General features: G+C 47.7%; 2 protein-coding genes across 5 annotated transcripts in view; one reads left to right on the top strand and one right to left on the bottom strand.

Annotated features, from left to right (window-relative positions):
* LOC137630550 (receptor-binding cancer antigen expressed on SiSo cells-like) overlaps positions 1 to 22,074 on the top strand; it is a 109,399-nt gene extending 87,325 nt beyond the window's left edge. The window contains exon 5 of the mRNA XM_068362070.1: positions 21,721 to 22,074. Coding sequence (XP_068218171.1) covers positions 21,721 to 21,927 — 207 coding nt within the window. The 3' untranslated portion in view covers positions 21,928 to 22,074. The remainder of the gene's footprint in view (positions 1 to 21,720) is intronic.
* The window catches only part of LOC137630552 (uncharacterized), a 99,387-nt gene continuing 94,483 nt past the window's right edge, over positions 22,066 to 26,969 (bottom strand). For all 4 annotated transcript variants that reach the window (XM_068362074.1, XM_068362073.1, XM_068362072.1 and 1 more), the window contains one exon: positions 22,066 to 22,515. In XM_068362074.1, coding sequence (XP_068218175.1) covers positions 22,274 to 22,515 — 242 coding nt within the window. In that variant the 3' untranslated portion in view covers positions 22,066 to 22,273. The remainder of the gene's footprint in view (positions 22,516 to 26,969) is intronic.

Raw genomic sequence — 26,969 nt, 5'->3', positions numbered from 1 at the left:
ATTTAGAAGAGGAGGTGCTAAGATGGGCATAAGTAATGTGCTTGTGGGCAATCTGAGCAGAGCAACTCAGTAGGCTCCGAATGGTCTTTGAATCTTCTAGTAGCCAACAAAGTCCTGACTTTGTTGGGTTCCCCGACAGTGGACCTGTTCGCCATGTCTCTGAAAAACAGAATTGCCAGGCCTCTGGCAGGATGCATTCCAACAACAATGGGACAACATCGACATCTACATCTTTCCCCCGTTCTGCCTGATCAAAAGAGTGGTCAATAAGGTAAGATCATCCGCAAACCTAGCAATGACCCTTGTAGCATCGTGCGGAAGGATTCCCGCACCTTCTTCAGCTACACAAAATTGGCGTATTAAGAAAATCTTTCAAGATTTTCGGTGATCAATCTATTCTGAAGAAGTGTTTTAAATCTTACATTCTACCTTGCTGATTCTCATCTTAATTTGTTGGACAGAAACTTATGGTCAATTAAATTTCTTATTCCTGATCTAGATATTAATCTTTGGCGCTGTCGTTCAACTATACTCAATTTTTTTTAATGAAGCGCATTTGCTCTGACTCGCATCGGTGCCCTTTTAGCTTGGAAAAGTTTCCTGCGCTCTGATGGGTTAGAATTATCTTGTCCAACCAATCAGCAATCAGGAAACTTTTCCAAGCTATAAGGGCACCCCTGCTAGTCGGTGTAAATCTGCCTGACTAAAAAGAATTAACTATAGTTCATTAAGCATGTTGCATAAGATTTTTCATAATTCTGACCATCCTTTACATTCAGATCTTCCTGGACAATTCCATCCTGTTCGTAATAATAGGCAGGCAGTTAATTCTAATAGCCAGACCTTCCCCATGATAAGGCTCAATACTACACAGTATTCCAGAAGTTTTATTCCAGCTGTGACCAAGTTGTGGAATGATCTTCCTAATCGGGTAGTTGAATCAGTAGAACTTTAAAAGTTCAAAGTTGCAGCAAATGTTTTCATGTTGAGCAGGCTGACATTAGTCTTTTTATAGTTTATATTTGACATATCTGTTTTGACTGTTTTTAGAATGATTTGTTAATTTGTTCTCATCATTTATTTATTTCCTTTCCTCACTGGGCTATTTTTCCCTGTTGGAGCCCTTGGGCTTATAGCTTCTTGCTTTTCCAACTAGGGTTGTAGCTAGGCCAGTATTAATAATAATAATACTGACGGAAGTCCCGAGAACATCTTCCACAGAGCCGTAGGATTTTCACCGTCACGTCTGGAGACACTTCAGATTCTCCTCCCGCAGAGAGGTTTTTCTCGCAATAAGCTAAAAGAAGGATGTCCGGATACCTAAGGGAATCTTCAGCTGCCATTTACCAGGCCAAGTGGACTATCTTCTCTGGTTGATATCATGGAAGGGGTATCTCTCCCCTCAATGCTTCTATGCCCAAATGTGAGATTACGGGTATGGTTGATTAATTTGCATTACTGTATACAGTGCTGAATGGCCTTTGATGCCCCACTGCTTGGCTTAAAGCCTAAATTCTATATCCAATTCAATTCTATTACAGCAATTGCGGAGTTCCTTGTTTACCTTCAGGAGGAAAAACTCTCTATCTCAGCGGAGAAAAGCTATCGCTCGGCCTTGAGCCTCGCCTGTAGACTGGAAGGAGGAGTTATCTCTTCTCATACGGAGTTTTAAGCTTACCTATCCTCAGTCATAAGTTAGACCACCTCCTTGGAACATGGTTCGCATCCTACAGTCCTTGAAGGGTGCACCCTATGAACCATTGCGCGAGGCTTCATATATTCACCTGACTTTGAAGACGGGGTTTCTGCTCGCGATGGCCTCGACCAAGAGAGTAAGTGAACAACATGGCCTTTCCTACGACGTCTCCCATTCAAGAGGGTGGGGAGAGGTAGTACTCGGCTTCGTCCCTGAGTTTATTGCCAAGACTCAAAATCCGGGTGTAGTAAATCCTAGATTCGGGCCTTTCCGGATTGGGATTCTTCGTAATGTAACCGATGATCCAGATCAACTGCTACTTTGTCCACAGAAGGGTTTGAGGTGCTACCTCAAGATAATCACATGAGCTTGCCCCCGAGTTGCAAGCACTCTTCCACAGCACAGGGAAGGTCAAGAGGAGGATCACCAAAAACATGATCTTTGCATGGATTCGCAAGGTCATAGATCAAGCGTTTAACCCTGATCTTTCTCCACAGACGAGACGACCCAGACCTCATAATGTTAGGGGCTTAGGTATGTCCTTAGCATTTAAGAAGAACTACTCTGTAACACAGGTCATACAAGCGGGGATGTGGAAGCGTCAAATGACCTTCACCAGCCACTACCTGCAAGGTAACCCACAGGAACATGGAGATATTCTATGTTGGCCCTTTGGTGGCTGCACAACAAATGGTTTTAAATACCTCAGGCTCCTTGATGGACAAGTAGAAAAGTAGAAGATGGTGGAGGGTTAGAGGTTATCCTGGATTAAGTCAAGGATGAATGAGAAGAATGACTGGCTCTTTCTTTCTTTCTCTCATCATCCCCTCTCTTGGGGAACAGCACCTACAGTACTCTGCAAGCTGGCCTCCTGTGTCTGCAAGTTGAACCATTTTCCTTGTGTAACTTGGTATAGAAATAGATACTTGTTACATCCCCATACCCCCTGAGAATTCTTACCTAGCCTAGTCACACTGCTAGTATCACACAATCACACAGATTGCTCAGGCTGCTAAAGCATGCTGTTGTACGTAGGTTTAGTGAGATGTCAGGGTTTTGCCCTTATATGTATGTAGCATGAGCGGGGGAAAACCCCAGGTCAAAAGCCTACAAGTCGGTTAGGACTTCCACCCACCTAAAGGGAGAGTCTTCCCTATAAAGAGCAAAAGAGTTTTTATTCACTGTTGTAACAATTGACAATTTTCAAGTACAGTAATTTGTATTTTTCCTTATGGTACAAACCTTGAGCTCTTGATACAAACTGACCTGCCATCACCTATTCCCCTGCAAGTCCTGCCAGCCAGCAAATGGGAAGAGACAACATTGGTGTTTGTGTGTGAGCAGGGTAGCTGGTACTACCTCCGTACCCCACCTAACTAGCAGTGGAATAGTTACACCTTGCTAAAAATCTTTTAGCTTGTCTTCCAGCTTCGCCGAAAGTATATTCCCTATAAAGAGCTCAAAGTTTGTATTTTTAAGAAAAATACAATTGTTCCGTAACTGGAATACAACCCACGCTATTTATTAGGGGTTATACTTTTGGCTTAGCTGAAATAAGATCAACTGCTACTTTGTCCACAGAAGGGTTTGAGGTGCTACCTCAAGATAATCACATGAGCTTGCCCCCGAGTTGCAAGCACTCTTCCACAGCACAGGGAAGGTCAAGAGGAGGATCACCAAAAACATGATCTTTGCATGGATTCGCAAGGTCATAGATCAAGCGTTTAACCCTGATCTTTCTCCACAGACGAGACGACCCAGACCTCATAATGTTAGGGGCTTAGGTATGTCCTTAGCATTTAAGAAGAACTACTCTGTAACACAGGTCATACAAGCGGGGATGTGGAAGCGTCAAATGACCTTCACCAGCCACTACCTGCAAGGTAACCCACAGGAACATGGAGATATTCTATGTTGGCCCTTTGGTGGCTGCACAACAAATGGTTTTAAATACCTCAGGCTCCTTGATGGACAAGTAGAAAAGTAGAAGATGGTGGAGGGTTAGAGGTTATCCTGGATTAAGTCAAGGATGAATGAGAAGAATGACTGGCTCTTTCTTTCTTTCTCTCATCATCCCCTCTCTTGGGGAACAGCACCTACAGTACTCTGCAAGCTGGCCTCCTGTGTCTGCAAGTTGAACCATTTTCCTTGTGTAACTTGGTATAGAAATAGATACTTGTTACATCCCCATACCCCCTGAGAATTCTTACCTAGCCTAGTCACACTGCTAGTATCACACAATCACACAGATTGCTCAGGCTGCTAAAGCATGCTGTTGTACGTAGGTTTAGTGAGATGTCAGGGTTTTGCCCTTATATGTATGTAGCATGAGCGGGGGAAAACCCCAGGTCAAAAGCCTACAAGTCGGTTAGGACTTCCACCCACCTAAAGGGAGAGTCTTCCCTATAAAGAGCAAAAGAGTTTTTATTCACTGTTGTAACAATTGACAATTTTCAAGTACAGTAATTTGTATTTTTCCTTATGGTACAAACCTTGAGCTCTTGATACAAACTGACCTGCCATCACCTATTCCCCTGCAAGTCCTGCCAGCCAGCAAATGGGAAGAGACAACATTGGTGTTTGTGTGTGAGCAGGGTAGCTGGTACTACCTCCGTACCCCACCTAACTAGCAGTGGAATAGTTACACCTTGCTAAAAATCTTTTAGCTTGTCTTCCAGCTTCGCCGAAAGTATATTCCCTATAAAGAGCTCAAAGTTTGTATTTTTAAGAAAAATACAATTGTTCCGTAACTGGAATACAAACCACGCTATTTATTAGGGGTTATACTTTTGGCTTAGCTGAAATAAGATCAACTGCTACTTTGTCCACAGAAGGGTTTGAGGTGCTACCTCAAGATAATCACATGAGCTTGCCCCCGAGTTGCAAGCACTCTTCCACAGCACAGGGAAGGTCAAGAGGAGGATCACCAAAAACATGATCTTTGCATGGATTCGCAAGGTCATAGATCAAGCGTTTAACCCTGATCTTTCTACACAGACGAGACGACCCAGACCTCATAATGTTAGGGGCTTAGGTATGTCCTTAGCATTTAAGAAGAACTACTCTGTAACACAGGTCATACAAGCGGGGATGTGGAAGCGTCAAATGACCTTCACCAGCCACTACCTGCAAGGTAACCCACAGGAACTTGGAGATATTCTATGTTGGCCCTTTGGTGGCTGCACAACAAATGGTTTTAAATACCTCAGGCTCCTTGATGGACAAGTAGAAAAGTAGAAGATGGTGGAGGGTTAGAGGTTATCCTGGATTAAGTCAAGGATGAATGAGAAGAATGACTGGCTCTTTCTTTCTTTCTCTCATCATCCCCTCTCTTGGGGAACAGCACCTACAATACTCTGCAAGCTGGCCTCCTGTGTCTGCAAGTTGAACCATTTTCCTTGTGTAACTTGGTATAGAAATAGATACTTGTTACATCCCCATACCCCCTGAGAATTCTTACCTAGCCTAGTCACACTGCTAGTATCACACAATCACACAGATTGCTCAGGCTGCTAAAGCATGCTGTTGTACGTAGGTTTAGTGAGATGTCAGGGTTTTGCCCTTATATGTATGTAGCATGAGCGGGGGAAAACCCCAGGTCAAAAGCCAACAAGTCGGTTAGGACTTCCACCCACCTAAAGGGAGAGTCTTCCCTATAAAGAGCAAAAGAGTTTTTATTCACTGTTGTAACAATTGACAATTTTCAAGTACAGTAATTTGTATTTTTCCTTATGGTACAAACCTTGAGCTCTTGATACAAACTGACCTGCCATCACCTATTCCCCTGCAAGTCCTGCCAGCCAGCAAACGGGAAGAGACAACATTGGTGTTTGTGTGTGAGCAGGGTAGCTGGTACTACCTCCGTACCCCACCTAACTAGCAGTGGAATAGTTACACCTTGCTAAAAATCTTTTAGCTTGTCTTCCAGCTTCGCCGAAAGTATATTCCCTATAAAGAGCTCAAAGTTTGTATTTTTAAGAAAAATACAATTGTTCCGTAACTGGAATACAAACCACGCTATTTATTAGGGGTTATACTTTTGGCTTAGCTGAAATAAGAGCCATTAAAATTTACCGAGGGTTAACTACCCACACCGCTAGTTAGGGGGGGTAGGGGGGGGATAGCTTGCTACCACTCCTGTTCACACACATGTGATTTAGTCACTTTACTTTTGGCTCGGATCGAGAGCGGTGGTTTCCTCTCTCCCTCCTCGCCTATTCTGGACTGCCATTGATTTTTGTCTTTTAACTTACTTTTTCTTATACTGTACATGTATACAGTATATATGGAAACATTCTTAATGTTTATGTATACCTGTATATATGTGTATAGAAATGTGATAAGTTTCCTTTTCAGTGTTTGTGCCGTGTGTGTGATACATAGACGACAACAACACTTGCGTAGATTAGCAAGGCCAGCACAGTCCCACTTCGTGGGGAACGACCTCTCCCTCTCTGGTCCATCGGTCTTTCCGTCGGCACATAACCGTTAACTCGGCCGCCTCGGGAATCATCATCTCCTGGACCCTCTTCATTCAACTATTGTCTTCGCCTTTTCCATTTTCCTACGGGAAACATGGATTTCTGTGCGAAGGGAATGTTGCCTCTCAAAGATTGACTACGGTCTTTCTCTTCTCGAGGTTGTTCACCTTTACAACAACAGTGTACTATTGGGGAAGCTCCTTTCCCGTGCGCGGGTTAGGTTGCTCTTCTGATTGTTTGTCTCAATTATTTTTAGTGAAATTATAATTGTATTTTAACTTTTCAGCTTTTCTCCTTGGGGAACAGTTCCCTTCAGAGGATCAGTGGTTCTCACTATTAGTGAATATTCTTAGCTGATTTAAATAATTGTAATTCTGTTCTTATTATAGTTACTCCTCTCCCCCCTTCTCCTGTGGATGTCAACTGGGGAAGGAAGGGCACAATACATAATTGTTCCAACACGGAGTACTTACATCGAACTACTTTCTTAGGAGTATCTGGGAGACTCCTCCCAACCGACCAGAATTTTGTGTAGTTTACCCTATTCCCGTTTTCTATGGGGGTCAACCTCAGGCGGAGTGATACGCGCCCTGAGACGACCCGTGGTCGGAGAGCATGCTTGCTTAGGTCGTGCTCCTCAGTAAGTTTCTGGTCGCAACATGATTACCATCTCGTCGCGCTCTCCTCACCCAGTGCGACCCTTGTGTCCCCCGACCCTTTGTGTCTACCACGCGTTACCCACGTGTTCATTCCCTATCCTTTCCTTTGTGTCCCTGCGTCTCTTGGTGTCCTAGTGTTGCGTAATGGAGCATCCTCGCCGTTGCCCTGGGCCTGTGGCCAGAAAATCTTGTTATGCGTTTCTTTCCAAACCCGAAGTCGATCCCCACTCCCTGTGTTCGTCGTGTTGGGGCAAGGTTTGTTCCGAGATTCAGTGGGTCCTCTACGGCACTAAAAAGAAGAAAGCTGCCAAGAAATCGCCCAAGAAGGCCAACGTTTCTTCGTCGTTAGTTTCGCCGGACGCCTCATCGGAACGGGGCTCCCGTCCACCTTCCCCTACCCAGAGTAGGGGACGAGGTAAGTCCGTTGCGGGGAAGCGGCCCATTGCCCTTCCCCAAGAGTCTGAGATGTCTGTGGGGGATGATATTAGATCAGTTCAGGCATGTGTGGGGCCTGAGGGAGGGGCGGGAAGTGTGTTCAGGAGACGAAGTCCTGGTGCCTACAGGGCCCGTCTCTACGGAAGATCCTATGTGGGGGAAGACGTGTGCAGCCTCTTCCCCTGCATCCTGGATGTGTGTTTCAGGTGCTTCAGCGACCGGAGGAGACGCCGAGAAGGCTGGCTCATCTAATTCGGACCCCGCCGCATGGGATCCACCAAGGACACCCTTCAGGTCCCCCATGAGGTTAGAGGAGGAGTTCGATGCTTGGTTCGACTGAAAGAAGGTTCCACGGTCTCCCCCGGTGCCCTCGTCAACGCTCCATCCCGTCTTTCTTCAACCCTCTTCGCCAGAGAACCGACGCGGAGTTCCCCCTGCGAATTTGGATAACTCGGGAGATTCGGCGGACTCCCTCTCCTCCTCCTCGGATTCATCTTCGTCGGAGGACGAAGGTCCAAAGTCCTCAAAGAGAAAGCGGGAAAAGACACAGAAGAAGTAGTTCCGTTCTCATTCCAGGCACACCAGGAAGAGATTCAAGACCTCAAAGAAGAAGTCCAAGAAAAGTCGCTCTTCGAATGATAAGTGGGTGAGAATTATAGTACTCCGGAGTGAGCTGTTTAAGGCTACCTTAGCCACGGCCACTTCTGGTTGGCTCCCTAGAGCCTCATCTTTACCCTCGTGACCTTACTCCTCCAGCAGACCAGATCTCCGTCAGGGGACGTCGCATCAAGCCTCCCTAGACGACTCTAAGGCCACGAAGGCTCCCGCTTCTTTAGCCCAATTGGGAGAGGCGCTCCTCCGGACAGAAGGCTTGGCGTCATCAGCGGCCACCTCGGCGGTCTTCAGCGAGCACCAGGGGCGCCCTTCATGCTTTGAGGAGCCCACAGCCATGGGGGCCCCCGCGGGACAAGGTAGACCCATGACGGATACCCTCGTCCCAGCGGATTCGCCCATCCTGCCGGCAGGCCCGTCAGTTGCAAGGCAGGAGAAGAAGCTGCTCCCTTCCCGCTCTCCCCCTCCCACCCTCGACGAGTCTTCTCGGGCGGAGGAGTTGGTAGCGGATGCCTTGGTAGAAGGAGGACAGTGCTCATCAGATGTCATCTCTTTATCGAAAGGTCTTGGCCCTCATCAGACGACACCATAGGTTGGATGAGCCCAAGCCCTCGGCGGAACAAGCCTGGTAAGTATGTTTGGAAAAATACACCCCTCGGACTTGAGGTTGTGCTTAGAACACATTAAAAGAAGAGAGGAGAGACCATAGTGCTGTACCACATGACCTCAGCCCTCTGGACAGAGTATGAAAGTACCTTCACTTAAATCTCTTAAGAGATGAAGGCCAACTTTCCGGTCCATCAGCAGCCTCATCGGTTCCTAACAGACCACTCATTGATGTAATGGACGACACACCACATAGAGACTCACATTGACAAGCAAGAAGGAACTTGCTCGTAGCCTCTTCCCATCTAACAGTATAAACACTAAGATGGGCCAAAGTCTGTTCCGTACCACTGTCAGCCCGCTTCATTCCAGACTAGAAGAACGTGCCTTGTAGCCGACAAAGTTCCGACTTTACGAGGTCCTCCATCTAGGGATCTGTTCACATCGCTCCTGAATCTCAGGCTGCCGTTGCTCCCCAGCCCTAGACCCCAAGGCTCTTTGGCAACAACGGTGGGTACAACAATGATGTTTATGTCTCGTCCCTGTTTTATCTGGAGAAGGGCACTCAAGAAGGCTAGAACATCGGTCAACCTCTCAGGGAATCTCCTTGCTCCGCTATGGCATTATGCAGAACAGTTTCCAAACCTTTTGCAGCTCCTGATAGTCTCCAAGAGAACCCTCTCCACATCACAGACAACCCACTTCGACAGATTACCACAAGCTATAGTTTTGTTATGATTGTATGCCTGGAGACTACCCAATACCTCTTTGCGAAAAGGTTGTCTAGATATCTGAGGAATTCCTCAGCATCAGTCTACCGGGCAGTATAACGTCTTGTGTGGTTGGTGTCATGTGAAAGTGTGTCTCTCCACTCGATACCTCGATTCCAGCAATAGCGGAATCTTCGAGTATATACAAGAGGAAAAGACCCCCTAATCAGTTTTGACAGGTAAAGATGATCACTCAACCTTGATCTTTCACCTTCAAACTGAAAGAAAGGGACACCCTCTCATCGATAGACTTTTGCTAACTCATACGGACTTACAACTTGCCTTTCCCCAGCCGGAATTGAGACCTTCCTCTCGGAAGATGGTTCAAATTCTCCGATCACTAAAGGGACCTCCTTATGTTCCACTTCACCAGGCAACAAATTTTTTCCTGATTTAAGAACACAATGTTCCTACACACTCGGACAGCAACCATACGAGTCAAGGAACTTCATGGTCTCTCTTTTGACATCGCCCATTATTGAGAAGGGCGAAAGACAATGTTCAGTCTCATCCCTGAGTATGTCGCCAGACACAGTTTCCAGAGGTGACAGATCCTACACAAGTCTCCACTCAGTAACGGATGATCCAGATCATCCGTTACTGTACCCAGGGTAAGGTATGAGACTTTACCTAAAGAAAACGGCAATAGCCCACCCGGGTCCCTTCTCTTGTCATCAGCACCGGGAGAGACTAGAGGAAGATCACTGAAACATCATCTTGACATGATGACTCACAGTGTCAGGGGCCATAACTATGCCCCTGGTCCTTCTTAGCAGATTACTCTGACGCAGGTTTTACAAGAAAGGATGTGAATGCTCCAGGTGACTTTCACAACCTTTCTCCTGCAAGACGTGACCCACAGGAACTCGATACGATCTCTATCAGTCCGGTGGTGGCTGCACAACAGCTGGTTGTATACCTCAAGCTCCTTATTGGACAAGTAGCAGAAGGATGAGGGCACTGTTACCCGGTTTTAGTCTGCGTGAATGAAAAGATTTGACTGGCTCTTATTCTTTTCTTCATCCTACCCTCTCGTGGGGAAAGCAGCATCCTGGGTTCTCTGCATAAGCTGACCTCAAACCACTGCAGGTAAACCATACTCTCTTGTGTACCTAGTATTAAGCTAATACTGTTGCGTCCCCATACCTTGCGAGGTGGTATTGGGAAAGTCTTGGTTCCATCAGGTTTTTCCTACATAGACTCTGAATAACTTTACCTAGATAGTCACACTTCTGCCCGTCTCAACACAGCTTGCGTAGGCCGCGGACCTTGCGTAGCAAGGTTTTAGCAAGGGCAGGGACTCCCTATTTTTTGAGTACTAACATTCTCAGATAAGGAGCCCCCGAGCAAAGCCAAAAGCCAGATTGGCAGGGACGTCCACGCTTCCGAATGGGTAAGTCACCCCTAATAAATAGCATGGTTTGTATTCCAGTTACGGAACAAATGACAAATTCGTAGATAATTTGTATTTTTCCTAACTATACAAACTTTAGCTATTTATACAAACTTGCCCGCCATCCCTATCCCCCTTGAAGTCCTACCTCCAAGCAACGTGACTAAATCACAGGTGTGTGAATGGGAGTGGTAGCAAGCTACTCCCCCCCCCCCCACCCCTGCTAACTAGTGGTGTGGGTAGTTAACCCTCACTAAATTTTAATGGGTCGTCATTTCAGCTCCGCCTAAAGTATAACCCCTAATAAATAGCTAAGGATTGTATAGTTAGGAAAAATACAAATTATCTACGAATTTGTCATATTATTTTTAATTTTTCATATTTACATTCTTTCATGCTATGCTGTCAGATGTTTCCCTATTTGTAAATGTAGACTATGACTTAGAGCAACTTAATTCTTATTTCATGTTAATTTGCTGTGTGTTATCCATGAACTTTCCTGTAAAAGGCTAGAACAGGGAATACATTATGACATGAAATATCAAAGAATATTGTCTCCCCTTCTCAAGGTCCATTGTTTCAGCATGTAAAGCATAGGCTCAGTGTGTATTAGAGATCCTTAAATTCAGAGGCACTATCAGCCCAGTGCAGTGCAGTATTCTTAATATTAGCGTTACAGTAACAGGGATGATTAATTTATTGTTCAAGATTGCCTTCAATAAATTTGTTTTGTTTATACTGTACTGTATATGCTATCGACCCATATAACATAAGTTGCCTTTCACTTCACACACTTCCCAGCGTTCTTGACAGCCTGGAGGTGTTTTAGTTTTCGTATCTTATCACCTATTCCAGTTTTATGAAATTTCTCCCCCTTATTTTTACTAAAAGTTTTAAAAGTGTAATCCCTTGCTGTAACACAGTCTAGATTTTTTTTCATACACTAGCCAAACAAACAAATGTTTGATCTGTTCAGTTGCTGGCATATGATGCTTTCCACTATCAAATTGGGAGTGTTTATGTACACTTAATAGTCATGAAATTATACAGAACTTTTGATCTAGTCTAATTGTTGTTCAAATATTATTTGTTCCAACAGAGACTTAGCTCGAACTACTTTCTTAGGAGGTACTTGGAATCTCCTCTCAACCGACCAAAGTTTTGTGTAGTTTACCCTACTTCCGTTTTCTGTGAGGACTACCCCTAGGCGGAAGGATACGTGCCCTGAGGCTAGTCCCGAGCCAGGTCGCTCGTTAGCTTGGGTCTCGACCCTCAGTAAGTTATCTGGTCGCGTCGTGACATCATCTCGACGCTCTCCTTGTCTCATTCTCTTGTGTTTGTAAAGTGTTCTCTTGCCCTTATTATCCTTTCCCGCTGCATTCCTGTGTCTTGCAGTATTGTGCTAGTGTGGTGCATTCTTATCTAAGCCTGAGGTGGACCCGCACTCCCTTTGCTCTTCGTGCAGGGGTAGAGTTTCCTCTCCTTCGGACACGTGTCCGGAGTGTGTGTTGTGGACTGAAATGCAGTGGGTGAAGTTTGGGACTAAGAAGAAGAAGTCGTCTAAACGTTTGCCCAGAAGTCTGACAGGGTCCCTTCTTCATCCCTTACCCAGAGTAAGTCCGTTGCGGGGAAGAAGCCAATGGTTCTTCCCCAGGAGTCGTGTCTTCAGGATTCTGGGGTTGCTGATCCTTTACAGGCAAGTGGGGGCCTGTTATAGTTTTATTAGTGAGAGTCCGCAGGACGATGCCCTTGTGCATGGGGGGCACGTCTCTACGGACGACCCTATTAGGAATAAGGATGTCCCTGTATCTTCACCAGCATCGTGGATTTATGTTTCAGGCGCCTCCGCAGCTGAAGGAGCCCCAGGAAAAGAAGATTCGCCGTTAGAAGATCCCCTCGGATGGGGGCCCCCGAGAACTCCCTGTAGGTCACCCTTGAGGGGGGTAGGACGACCTTGAGTCCTGGTTCCAGAACGTTGATCGTCCGATATCTCTCCCAGCCCCTCTATCGGCGGTTCCCAACGTTTTCCTTCAGCCTTAGACATCCAGAACCCAGAAAATGGCGAAAGCGGACGTTCCCGTCTCTCGGAGTTGTTACGAGGAGTCGTCAGGGTCCTCGGAGGTAGGCTCATCGTTGTCGGAGGAGGAGGAGGCGTGGAGAAGACACCATTGGAGGAGGAACAGATCCAGGAGACGGTGCTACCCCTCAAGGTCCCGCTCTAGGTCACGGCATAGGGAGAAGCGGTCAAGGTCCCCGAAGAAGAAACCCAGGAGGAGTACTTTGCCGAAGGAGCAATGGGTCCTCGTTCCCCGCAGTAAGCTCGCGGACTTTACTACTCTCCCGAGCGCTGCGGGTTGGCTTCCTGGTGACAGTCCTCCTAGAAGGGCCTCCACCAGCCATAGAATTGACCCTCACAAAGATCCAAGGAACTCTTCCGACAGGCATAAGACCTCGAAAGGGGCTTCCCTTCCCGCCCAGCGGAGGGAGTTGCCTTTTTGGACGGGCAGCCTCGTCGAGTTAGCTCAGCCAAGCGATATGGAGGGACGGCTTCCTCCGTCGGGCAAGCCCACGGAAGCCTCTTCCCCTTTGAAGAAAAGCAAACGGCGGACGGAGGTGCCCAGGCCCTCCGCAATGCCCGTCCTCAGACCACAGATTGGTGCGAAGGTCTCCTTCAGTACAGTTCCTCAACCGCGGACGGCGATACTGAAACCGCGCCAGCGGAGGACTCCGCTTATAGGAGGGTCATTGGTTTGATTCGCCATCACCACAGGATCGAGGAACCACTGCCTGCGGACGAGGATGCCTGGCGGTCTAGCCTTAATAGACTAATGGAGGAGCCCATCCAACAGAAGCCCTCCTTAGCCCTACCTGTAGCCGGAGATGTGAGACTTGGCCGTGCTCACATTGACAAGGTTGTGGCACGAAACGCTGAAGGTTCCAAGGGTCAAGGGTCCTCCAAGTTACTCCAGGGGTTGAAGTCCCAGAGTAAGTACTACTGGATGGAAGGACAGCCATAAGGTGCCAGCAAAGTGGAAGACTCCTTGGAAGTCTTAGGTCAGGGAACTTCGGAGGACAGGACTTCCTCAGCTCCTATCTGTTTTTCTCCATTGGAGGCTACGATGATGGAGGAGATGTCCAAATATCTCGTCAACGTCGCCTCTTGGTTAGACTGGTGGGCCTCGACACTTGTAGGCATCCAGGCTTCCACTGACTCTGCAGTGCCATCCAACCAAGCACTGCTGAAGGAACTTATCAGCTCCGGAGGACGAGCCTTGAAGTTGTCAGTCCCTAGCGTTATCCGCCAATTGGGTTCTGCGACGAAGGGACACGATCTTAAATAAATTGTCCAGGCGTATACCGGACAGGGAGGCGAGGTCCTTGAGGAACCTTTCTGTGTGGGGTGACGGACTCTTCCCCTTAAAACAGACGGAGGAAGTGGTGGAGAAACTGTCGAAATGGAAGGAAGTGAACACTCCCAGACCACATACCATGAGGAGGCCCACTTACAGAAGGCCTCCTCCGGATGGACCGTCGACGTCTCGGGCCCCTCCTAGCCAGGTGAGGAGAGAGGCCCCGGCTTCCCTGTGGTCTCACCCTTCGCAGCCCTCCCGCAGGGGCGATCCCACAGCCCCAGCCTCCTATAGAACAGCCCACTCAGCTTCCAGGAGAGGCCGGTCAGGTCGCTTCTCCAGAAGGAGGTAGGTTGAGAGGCCCCCCCCCCCTCCTGCCCAAGCCTCAGGAAGGGGGGTGCCTCAAACGATTTTGGCAAGCATGGAAGAATCACGGAGCGGAACCCTGGACGGTAACAGTGTTAAAAGAGGGGTACAGGCTCCCGTTCCTGGCAGACCCTCCACCCCTTATCCCAGCAAGTCAGGCGGAGTGGTTAGCTCCCATAGACCCCTTGAAGAGGGAGACCTTACAAGAAGAGGCCTCCACTATGTTAGCGAAAGGGGAAATGGAAACAGTGCTGCAGCCGGGTCCAGGTTTCTACAGCCGCCTCTTTCTAGTGGAGAAAGCGACGGGGGGTTGGAGACCAGTCATAGATCTGTCGGCCCTCAACAAGTTTGTGTGCAAGACCAGCTTCAAGATGGACACCCCGAAGTCGGTCCTGGAGTCCTTGAGGGAGGGGGGACTTCATGATTTCCATAGATCTCAAGGACGCCTATTTCCAGATCCCCATTCACCCCTCCAACAGAAAGTACCTTCGGGTGAAGTGGGATACCCAGATCTTGCAATTCAAGACTCTGCTTCGGCCTGTCGACAGCGCCCCAAATCTTCACGATAATATTCACGACTGTCTCTGTATGGGCTCACGAACGGGGAATTCGCCTGATTCGCTACCTGGACGACTGGTTACTCCTTTCTTCCTCAGAGGCAGTTTTGAAGGAACAAGGCGCGGAGCTAATGCAATTCTGCAAGGTTTTGGGTATCACCATCAACCTGAAGTCTCACCTGTGTCCCTCCACCAGGATGACGTACATGGGGATGGTTCTAGACTCCCAACTAGTGAGAGTCTTCCCATCGGAAGAGAGGCTGAACAACCTGGACCAGATCCTCCGTCCCTTCCTATCGGGCCAGCCCAGGAAAGCGAAGGATTGGCAGAGATTGATAGGACATCTGGTGTCTTTGGAGAAGCTGGTTCCCCAAGGGAGGATGAAACTCAGGGCCATCCAATGGAACCTGAAGGGACTCTGGAACCAAGTAGAGTCTCCCTACAAAGTAATTCCTGTTCTTCCAAGGACAAAGCAATCCTTGGAGTGGTGGAGAGACCGAGCAAACACCCTCAAGGGGATGCCCTTTGCGGCGGAGCCCCCAGAGATGCTCCTCTTCACGGACGCCTCCAAGGAAGGATGGGGAGCTCACCTTCGCGGGGAGTCAACAAGGGGTTCTTGGACGGAGGTGGAAAAGACACAGCATATCAATGTCCTGGAGATGAAGGCCGTTCAGAAAGCGTGCCTTCAATTCGTCGGTCTTCTAAGGGGAAACAGTGGCATTAATGTGCGACAAGGCCACAGTAGTAGCCTACATAAGGAAGCAAGGCGGCCTAAAATCGAAGGAGTTGTGCGACCTCACGCTGAAGATTCTGGATTGGGCCGAGTCGGAACAAGTCGTAATAACGGCGAGATTCATTCCGGGAAAGAGGAATGTCCTAGCCGACGGACTCAGCAGGATGGGCCAAGTAGTAGGGACCGAATGGTCCCTTCATCCAGAGGTAGCAAGTCTCGCCATCCAAAAGTGGGGTTCGCTGGTGATGGACCTCTTTGCGACCAGGCTGAACGCACAACTACCCGTATTCTGTTCTCCTGTCCCAGACCCAAAGGCAGCATTGGAAAACGCCTTTCAACACAGGTGGGACAATCTCAACGTGTACGCCTTCCCTCTCTTCACACTGATCAAGCAAGTGCTCAACAGAGTAAGAACAGCTCTCAATCTAAGGATGACTGGTAGCGCCTTGCTGCCGGAGAGAGAATGGTTCGCGGACCTAAGAGAGTTGGCGTGCCTTCCCCCGTTACCTCTGCCAAACAGACCAGATCTCCTAAGGCAACGACACTTCCAAAGGTTCCACGACAATCCACGATCTCTGCGCCTTCACGCGTGGAGGTTATCCAGCGGCTCCTGAGGAAAGAAGGTTATTCGGCATGAACAGCTGAAAGAATGTCTTGTTATCTGAGGCACTCATCGGCAGCGGTGTACCAGGCAAAATGGGCCACTTTCACGAAATGGTGCGCCTCCAGAAACATCAAGCCCTTAGGAGCCTCGATTCCTGACATTGCGGATTTCCTCGTACATCTCAGGGACACGGGCATGTCAATTCCAGCCATCAAGGGAGTCCGTGCAGCGTTAGGTCAAGTTTTCCTCTTGAAAGGCATTAACCTGGGTTCCTCTAGGAACATCTTTATGCTCATCAGGAGCTTTGAGTAAACCTGCCCTCCTCAAGCCTCCAGGGTGCCACAATGGGATGTAGCTAGGGTTCTGAAAATGCTGAGTGAGCCACCCTTTGAATCTTTGAAGGACATGGTGGATAGAAATCTCACGCTCAAGACGGTCTTCTTGTTAGCCTTGGCTTCAGCTAAGAGGGTGGGCGAGATCCATGGCTTGTCCTACGAAGTCTCGCACACAAGAGGTTGGCGAGAGGTCTCAATCAAGTTCGTTCCTACGTTTGTGGCTAAAACACAAAATCCAGCTGTCTGGGATCCGAGATTCGAAGGGTTTACTGTTCCAGCAATTCCTCGGTCATGTAATCCAGAAGATTTGAAGTTGTGTCCAGTCAGGGCCTTAAGGAAATATTTAGAGAGGACTGCTAGTCTCCGTCCTGGCATCAAGAACCTCTTCGTCTCCGAAGATCTCTAAGAAAATCATCTCCTTTTGGCTTCGACAGGTAATCATCAAGGCCTATAGTAGTGCCGGTCTTCCCCTTCCAGGTAAGCCCAGACCACATGACATTAGAGGTATAAGTACCGCTCTTGCCTTTGAGAGAAACATGGTAGTAGTGCAGATCCTCAAGGCAGGCACCTGGTCGAACCAATCTACGTTCACAGCCCACTATCTCAAAGAATTTTCGAGGAAGTCTCTAGACGGGTTCTCTATAGGCACAGTCATCTCCACGCTCCAAGCGATTTAACGGCCAAAGCCCCAGGTATAATCGCGATTATCAAGACCAAAAAGAGACACTTTCGTTTTCCCTTTTCCCCTTGTCTTCTTTTTTCTCTTCTTTCCCCGGAGATTTGACCAAGTAGAGACTGATCAAGACATGGATTCACAGTTTCATCACTGGACACAGCAGCAAGAAGTTTTTTAAGGGTGAGTACTTAGACACTAGTGTGAGCTCTTTGTGTAGTTTTCCTACGGTTCGTTTTCCGTCAACCTTAGAACCTAGTCTCCTCTCTAGGTTCTCAGCCGTTCTGCTTAGTTGAGTCTAGGTCAGGTAGACACTCCCACCTCCTAAAGTGTAAGTCTCCTAAGAAAGTAGTTCGAGGTAAGTCTCTGTGTTGGAACAAATCACAAATTTTTAGTAATTTGTATTTTTCCTAACATACTTACCGAGAACTACTTTTGGGTAATGGCCCTCCCTTCCTTCCCCGAGTGCCTTTCTGACCCTTAGTTATTTTTAACATCCAAGAACTTACTGAGGGTCAAGACCCAAGCCAACGCGCGACCTGGCTCGGGACTAGCCTCAGGGCACGTATCCTTCCGCTTGGGGTAGTCTTCACAGAAAATGGAAGTAGGGTAAACTACACAAAACTCTGGTCGGTTGAGAGGAGATTCCAGGTACCTCCTAAGAAAGTAGTTCTCGGTAAGTATGTTAGGAAAAATACAAATTACTAAAAATATGTGATTTTATTTGAATTTTCCAACCTCATTTAGGTTAGACTAGTCAATAACCCCTCAATGTCAGTTTTATGATCTTATGACTTTAATCAATAGAAAGATGATAATGGATAAGTGAATAACCCATGAATTTTATTCACCTGTAGTGCAATAATTTCACGTACAAAGAATTGTTTGGGAATATAGTAGAATATTTGGAATGGAGGTGTTCTCATTTTTCCTCCAAGGTTCAAGACACAGGGGAAGGGGCTAGCATGTAGATTTCCCCCATATGTATGGATCCTCCTCTTTCCATATTTATGTGATATAGATTTTAGAAAGAGGGAAAGGTTACTCAAATTGAACCTTGCATGAATTTGCAAGCCTTATTTTTAGGCACGGTCTTGAGTCTCCTTGCTCTCTTTCTTACAGTTTGAGAAGGGATGATGAGGGCCTCCAGCAGCTTCCTTCGGAACGGATAAAATCCGTGCAGATCCCAAGCCTAGGACATCAAGGGATAGAAAGGCATCCACCAGTCTCCTCCCCTTGTTCTCTGAAGGCTCAGTGGAGGTGTTCTCATTTTTCCATCAAGGTTCAAGACAGGGGAAGGGGCTAGAACGTAGATTTTCCCCATGTGTATGGATCCTGCTCTTTCCATATTTATGTGATATAGATTTTAGAAGGAGGGAAAGGTTACTCAAATTGAACCTTGCATAAATTTGTAAGCCATATTTTTAGGCACGGTCTTCAAGTCTTCTTGCTCTCTTACAGTTAGAGAAGGGATGATGAGAGCCTCCAGCAGCTTCCTTCAGATCCTGAGCTTAGGACATCAAGGGATAGGAAGACATCCACCAGTCTCCTCCTCCAGAGGAGTTCACAAGAAGTTCAAGCTTTGGGGGTCAACCTGCACCCTTAGGAAGGACAGTGGAGAGCTTCTCTTGGTCTTATTCCCCTCTTTGGAGAGAGGAACGAGAATCATATCTTGATTTTGACCCCCCTAGAGAGTGATGACCACGAAGGTTCAGATTAGTACTCCGACATTCTAATGGCGCTCTCCCTCGGCTAACTTGCTTGAAGGCCCCTAATACAGAGAAGGGTGAATCAACTTCACGCCTGAAGACTTTCCAGCATCTCTCTTAGAGAGGCTTTTCGCAACAAGTTGCGAAAAGAATGTCTGGACACCTGCGAAAGTCATCAGCAGCATTCTACCAGGTGAAGTGGAACGTCTTCTGTGGTTGGTGTGTTGGTGTCGTGGAAGGGGTATCTCTCCTCTCGAAGCCACTGTTCCAGCAATAGTGGAGTTCTTTGTATATCTGCGAGAGGAAATGCTCCTTTCAGTTTCGGCAGTAAAAGGCTGTCGCTCAGCCTCGAGTCTTCCCTTTAGATTGAATGGAGTAGACATTTCCTCTTCACTGGAACTTTCTCTCCTAATACGGAGTTACGAATTTACCTGTTCTCGGGTAATGTATGTATGTATGCAAGGGTGGGCTCCTCCCGAGCATGACCTACTGATGGTAAGTGACGGTGTTTTAGTGGGATCTACATACCATTGTAGGACTACAGGATGCAGGCTCGCTCCAAGGAGCTAGAGTGAGGTGCCGAGTAACCGCAAGCACGCATACGAGAAGATTATGAAGTAGGTCAAGCATGGCAAACCACGCACAAACATGAGGGTGTCTACCAGGGTTTCCTGGGGTGACCTTTAAGCTAAGCGGGCTCACCAGGCACCTTCGCAAGATTGTTATCCCGAGGGCAACAACCTGTAGAACCTCAGGTGGAGGAGGAACTGCTTAGGAAGAAGCAAAGGGCACAAAGAACAAGGGAAGGGGATCCCTTCCATTGGCATGGGAGGAGGAACTGCCTAAGCCGACCTCTTCAGGAGGAGGTGGAGGGTCCTGCTGTTCACTATGTTTCAACTCCTCTAACAGTTTGTCCTTCAAAGGAGAACACAAAATTTCCTATGAAGGTCATAGCCCATAAAGGGCATCAAGGGAGGACTTTCATTGATAGAAGGGTGTAACAGAGGCCTCCAGGCTCAAGAGTCGTCCAGGGGTTAAAGGCACATCCGTTATGTCTAACTTTGGCCTTCAAAGAAGAGCTTGGGGTCAAAGAGCCCCTTTTAGACTTCTTCCTCCTTCAGCCGAAATGCTCCCATTGTGAGAATGGCCACTTCCGACACTTGTCGCAGGGTGACGCCTCCGTGCAGGAGTGTCCTCTGCACGAAGGGCAAAGCTGGTGAGGTTCAGTCTCCAGAGGGGAACGTAAGGTGCCACAAAGCCGGCCGTCCATACCGGGACAGATCAACATGCTGTTTCCTCGGGAAAATAGCGCAAGCACACCTGAAAAGAGAAAGAAAACAAAGTTAATTATAGCCCGATGCACAGAAACAGAGTAGCTCCGAGCATGTGTGCTCTCTCCAGTAGCTAAGTCAAAATGGTGAAGATAGTGAGTCATGGGCCAAGCGGGAGCCTCTCCCGCTTGCCACCTCATTCAAGTTTTTATGGCTGTGAACACTTGAAGAATGAGCATTTGTATTTGTGTTGGAACAAAATCTATTTCACAATAGGAAGAAGAAATGTTGGTGCATGCACTCACACCCCCCTGGCCTATGATGCTGGTGTTCTGTCAAACTAGGACTCCTCACCTGCTCCTGATGCAACAGCGCTAACCGTAACATTGGCTCATGCGCACTTTACAGGCCTCAGAGATTCCAGTTAATGAGTGAGTACCATCACTCCTTCCCAAAGTAGGAGAGCATTTGCTGTAAGTCCCAGGAAACTTTTAGCAAAAGGCCTTTCCACGCAACTATGATCCTCATCATTGTCTTCTCAAGGAAGGAAGAGATGGGTAAAGGAAGAGGATGAAATCTTCTTCCCCTAGCCAACTGTCTTTTCTTCCCAGTGAAGTCAAGGTATGGGCAACCAATAATGAATGCACTACCTCTTAGAAGGAAGCTGCTACAAGAGCTTTCTCTGCCACAACACAAACCACTACACTGTGGGTTTAGTCACAAAGGAAGCACTGGGAATACTTGTCATCAAGTGAGCATGCCAGACAATTTTCAAAACTTAGCGAATACAGGCAAAACTCAGTCTAAATCAGGTAACTCCCTCCCAAGGAGAGAACTACCATGAAGCAAGATGATTTACACTAAAATATTGTGTCCTGATCAGAAAAGGTAGAACAGCACAGTAAAGGGGGAGGATGCTGCTAATAGGCAACTTATCGCAAAGGTACACAACACATTGTATTTTGAAGGTCATATCCCCAAAAACAAAATTCGATCATCACATGCTTAACTTTTGGTGCACTTCTGCTTACAGGCAAGATTGCTCTTAAAAATAAAAATCAACACTTATAGCATCCTTATCTGCCATGACCAGACATAAGTTGCTTTTCTGTGTTAGGTGGTTAGGAATTCCAGCCCAACTACTGGACTTCACATTTGGCCCACCTGTTAATAAACAGCAACCTTATAATTTAGTGTTCTATCTAGCGTTCGTTCCAATTCCAGTGAAGACACATCTCCATTTTAAAGGATGAAACAATTGTATACCCATAGGAACTAGTTTTCCCATCAAAAGAATGGAAGCATGAGGCATGGAGTGATGCCTAGGTAGTTGTTTGACAAATTCAGTTGAAGTCCTTTCCATTTTGATCTGGACAAGTTGGTGTAGCTTGGATACATTGTACAAATGCATGCTTTAACTTGTGGTGTCTTCATAAAACATATATAATAAAAACAATGTTTTTCTTTCAGTCCTCTGAACTTGAAGAGTGGGTAGAAGATTGCAGTGGATGGGAAGGTGAAGCTGCAGAAGAAGCAGACCTAGATTTGGCACTGCAAGAGAAAAGACAACATGAAAGAGAACAACGAAGATTAGAACAATTGAGACGAAAGGCTGAGAAAGATGCTCAGCGAACAAATAAACTTGCTGCTTCCAAAATTAGCACAAAGCTTTCATAGGGCCCAAAATGATACAAATGACTAGAGTAATGATTTAGCTTGTGATCCATTTATGAAAGACAGAATTTTTTTTATCATGCATATTTATATGTACTATATATGCTGTGCACTAGTTTTAAGGTATTAATAAAGCCATGGTGATTGTTATCTATGTTTGCTTTAAAATTCTATAATAAAGTATATGGAAAGATTTATATTGAATATGCACTACTTTGTTACCACAGTACATTAAAAAATTGTCAAAAACTTTTGTAGTTAACGATTCTCTACAGCTACAAACAAATATATCTTAGAGAGGGTAAAGTATTTACATAATCTCAAAAATTTGATTTTGAATTGTTTTGCTTCACAAAGAATAAGGTTGTGACTTTAACGTATCAAAAGCATTGATGTGACTCAATCCTTGTAACATTAAATCTATATTAGAAAGGTTTGACGTCACACTGTTCAAGGCTGCATTAGCTGCAAATGTAGATGTCTGAGCCGCTGGAACAGAGGTAATGAGGTTTGCCATGTGGGAGGTCTTCTTCACCAATGGTTCTTGGAAAGCTTTCGAGAGGTTTCTTTCTAAAGAAGAATTTGTTTCCCCTGAAAAAAATACAATGTATTTATCATTGTTACTATAAAATATTCAAAGTATTTAATTTCAAGACTCATAAATAACCAAACCTTAGTTGTTTTACTATATTCTCATGGACATGACATATTCAGGAGAAAATTAATTTACAGTGATTAAATAAGAGGCAAGTCTATCTAATTTTAACTTTGATATGGTTACTGGAAATGTCAATTTGATGATAAAGCATTACATTAGTGACCTTCACAACATAAAACCATAATGTTCATACTCCACATACAGTAGTATGAACTAAATTTGTTCTGACATGAATACAAACCCTCGTTCTTTACTAGGTTTTACAGCACAAGCTGCCGTTCTGGCCATAAAAACTCTGAGCAAGGTGGCAGCCAACCTCCCGGCAGTAGCGGTGGATACTCCCGGTCCACTCGCTCACTCACTACCTGAACAACTTTAATTTGGCCACAGTAAAGAGCAGAAGTTCTCGGCTGCCTTTCCATTTTTTGTTGAATCGGCTGTACAGTACTAACTTTGTTCTCTTTCTCTTTACAGGTGCAATTGTACTGTTTTTGAAGAAGTATCATTTGGGTTTGCTCAGGCATGGCTAGCCACTCTTATGGCACATTCCGTTCCCCCGCACAAGCTTTGCCATCCATGCAGAGGACACTCCTACATAGAGAAGTCTCCTTGTTGTGATTGTCAGGAGTGCCCATCCTCCCGTGGGAGCAGTTCTGCCAAAGAAACTGAAGAGGGATTATTCAATCCCGAGCTCTGCCTCGAAGGCCAAGAAACCTGGACTTTGTTCTTCTTCCACAGAAACTCCCCCCTCCACCCAACATCGGGTAAGAGTGATGTGCCTTTGACCCCAGGTTAATCTCCGGAATTGGAGGACCCCGTTGTTTCCCCTGTGAGGAGTCTTCCCCTGACGCTCTTCATGGTTGAGGCCATATTTGGGACTTTCCAATTTCCCTATGAAGTACCGGCTTCTGGAGGTGTTGAAGCGTGGTGCACAGCAGGATCCCCATTTGATAGTAGGTTGGCCAGGGCACCAGCCACCTGTTGAGATATTACCACTAGAGTTTTTGGGTCATTTGACTAGCCAGACAGAACTACATTGGATCCTTCTCTCTGGTTATTGCTCAACTTCCTTTTGCCTACACATACACCGAATAGTCTGGCCTATTCTTTACATATTCTCCTCTGTCCTCATACACCTGACAACACTGAGATTACCAAACAATTCTTCCCCCTCAAGGGGTTAACTACGGCAATGTTCAGTGGCTACTTTCCTCTTATTATTATCATTACTAGCTAAGCTACAACTCTAGTTGGAAAAGCAAGATGCTATAAGCCCAAGGGCTCCAACAGGGAAAAATAGCCCAGTGAGGAAAGGAAATAAATAAACGAAATAAGAAGTAATGAAAATTAAAATAAAATACTTTAAAAACATTAACAACATTAAAACATATTTGTTCCAACACGGAGTACTTACCTCAAACTATTATCTTAGGAGTATCTGGGATCTCCTCCCTATCCGACCAAGAATTTTGCATAGTTCCCCCATTTCCGTTTCCCTTGTTAGGTCGCCCCGTGGTGGATGAATACTCGCCCGGAGGCGACCCTGGGTCAGCGCCGAGAGTGTGCTGCTAGGTCTGACTCGCCAGTAAGCATCTGGTCGCGGTGTAGATAAAATCTCGCCGCTCTCTCTTCATCCTGTCCGACCCGCCTTTGTGTTACCACGTGTTTCCTTTGTGCTTCCCCATCTCTTTGTGCCTTACCATTCACATCCTTTCACATTATTACTACAGTAGTGTTGTTTGGTGTTCCAGTGCTTTCCTTTTGGAATCCGAGCGTCGCTGTCCCGGGCCTAAGACTGGTAAGCCCCATCGGAGAGAGGTTCTCCTTCCCCTTCCCCTACCCAGAGTAGGGGACGAGGTAAGTCTGTTGCGAGGAAACGGCCCATTGCCATTCCCCATGAGTCTGATGTTGATGATTTAGGGTGTATTGTGCCTACGCAGACGTGTGGGGAGTCTGCTAGTGGGGCGGGAGTGTGTACTGTAGACGAGGTTCTGGTGCCCGCAGGACCCGTCTCGAATGAAGACCCGGTGTGGGGGAAGTCAGGAAGCGAGAGACGAGAAGGAAGCGGAAGAGGTCTAAAAAGAGGAAGTCCAGCTCTTTCGTAGGCCCTTCCATTAGGAAGGCCAAGGTCTCGAGGAAGAAGAGCAAGAAGAGGAATTCCTCCAAGAGGAAATGGGCTAAAGTGGCTTTCCCCCCTAGCGGGTCGAATAGGGCTCTTTCCACTCCAGTGCCGGCCCCGGTGGCCGCTGGAGCCGCCCCCGCGCCCAGTGTCTCTTCGGCTCCGTCCGCTCGTCGGATGCAGCCGTTGGCACACATAAACGTTACCTTGCCGTTGCCCGGCAAGTCACTGGCTCCACCCGTCCAGCGGAGACAGCCGCTGACTCGACACGGCAGCTTGGCATCCATATCCGGTACCACGACAGCTCCATTCAGGCTTCATGGTCAACCGCTGGTATACCAGGGTACTCACACCCCACAGATTTCCCCGGGAGGGGGTAGACCCATGACGGCTACCTCCGTCTTGGTGGCGCCATCCGTGATGGAGCCAGACTCTCCATCGTCCCGGCCAGCCCCATTCAAGCATCGGAGGCGGCCGCTGACATACCCATGACGGCTTCATCCGTGATGGAGCCAGCCGCGCCATCGTCCCGGCCAGCCCCATCCAAGCATCAGAGGCGGCCGCTGACATATCAGGGTACTTACACCCCACGGATTTCCCCGGGAGGGGGTAGACCCATGACGGCAACCTCCGTCCTGACGGCTCCATCCGTGACGGAAGCAAAGTGGCTTTCATCCCTAGCGGGTCGAACAGGGCTCTTGTCACTCCAGTGCCTGCCTCAGTGGCCGCTGGAAAGGGCCCCGCATCTTTGCCCAGTGTCTCTTCGGTTCCGACCGCCCGTCGGATGCAGACGTTGACACACGTAATCTTTACCTTGCCTTTGCCTGGCAAGTCACCGGCTCCATCCGTCCAACGGAGGCAGCCGCTGGCTCAGCCCGGCAGCATGGCATCCATATCCGTTGCCAGGCCAGCCCCAGCCAAGCATCGGAGTAGGCCACTGGCATATCAGGCTACTTACACCCCATAGATTTCCCCGGGAGGGGGTAGACCCGTGACGGCTACCTCCGTCCCACCGCCTCCATCCGTGATGGAGGAAGCCGCTCCATCAGACCAGCCAGAAGTGAGGGATACAGATGCCCCCATGGATCCATCCGTGCTCGAGGATGCAGCAGCCGACACGGAAGAACAAGTGGTAGAGGGCTTGTTAGACACGCCGAGTGTTCCCCGGCTAAGTATCCTCCTATAGACAAGTCTTGGCTCTGATCCGTCACCACCACAGATTAGACGAGCCTAAACCGTCATCAGAGCAGGCTTGGCTTTCAGGTTTGGGGAGGATGGTGGATAACCCCGGCCAGCGGAAACGATTCTTGGCCCTAGCGCGGGACGTGGCACTAGGCATGGAGCACGTCAATAAATACGTTGAGGGGACATTAGAACTCCCGAAGAGCCCAAGGGTCCTTCAAGCTCCTGCCAGGACTGAGGACCCAGAAGAAATTCTATGTTCCAGACGGGCGTCATGCAGGTCCCCACTCGTTGGAAGAAGCCTTTGCAACATTAAACCAGGGGAGTGCAGATGACAGATCCCTCACTGCACCAGTGGTTTTCTCCCAAGCAGTGGCCTCCATGATGGAGGACACCTCGCGAGACATAGTCAATGTGACCTCCTGGGTGGACTAGTGGGCATGCGCCCTGGCAGGGTTCTGGCAAGTACCAGGGAATCGGGCCCTTCTACAAGAACTCATTCGCTCGGGAGGGAAGACGATGAAGTCCCTTACCTTCCAGCCCCTGACCCAGTCGGCAAACTGGGTGTTAAGGAGGAGGGACAAGGTCCTTTCAGGATCTCCCGTAAACTTCCCGAACGGGAAACAAAGTTTCGGAGGAATGCGCCAGTGTGGGGTGAGACCATGTTACCTCTGCAGGCAGTAGCGGAAACTATAGTCAATGTGACCTCCTGGGTGGACTAGTGGGCATGCGCCCTGGCAGGGTTCTGGCAAGTACCAGGGAATCGGGCCCTTCTACAAGAACTCATTCGCTCGGGAGGGAAGACGATGAAGTCCCTTACCTTCCAGCCCCTGACCCAGTCGGCAAACTGGGTGTTAAGGAGGAGGGACAAGGTCCTTTCAGGATCTCCCGTAAACTTCCCGAACGGGAAACAAAGTTTCGGAGGAATGCGCCAGTGTGGGGTGAGACCATGTTACTTCTGCAGGCAGTAGCGGAAACTATGGAGAGAGTGGGCAAAATTAAGGATTCAGGGGAGCCCAGGCTGTCATTGGCAAGACGTCCTCCCCATAGGAGACCATCAGCGGACGTGGCCAACCCACCTACGGC

This window comes from Palaemon carinicauda, chromosome 38 (assembly GCF_036898095.1).
Source record: "Palaemon carinicauda isolate YSFRI2023 chromosome 38, ASM3689809v2, whole genome shotgun sequence".
NCBI classification, from domain to species: Eukaryota; Metazoa; Arthropoda; class Malacostraca; order Decapoda; family Palaemonidae; genus Palaemon; species Palaemon carinicauda.
This window is presented reverse-complemented; position numbering and strand designations above follow the sequence as displayed.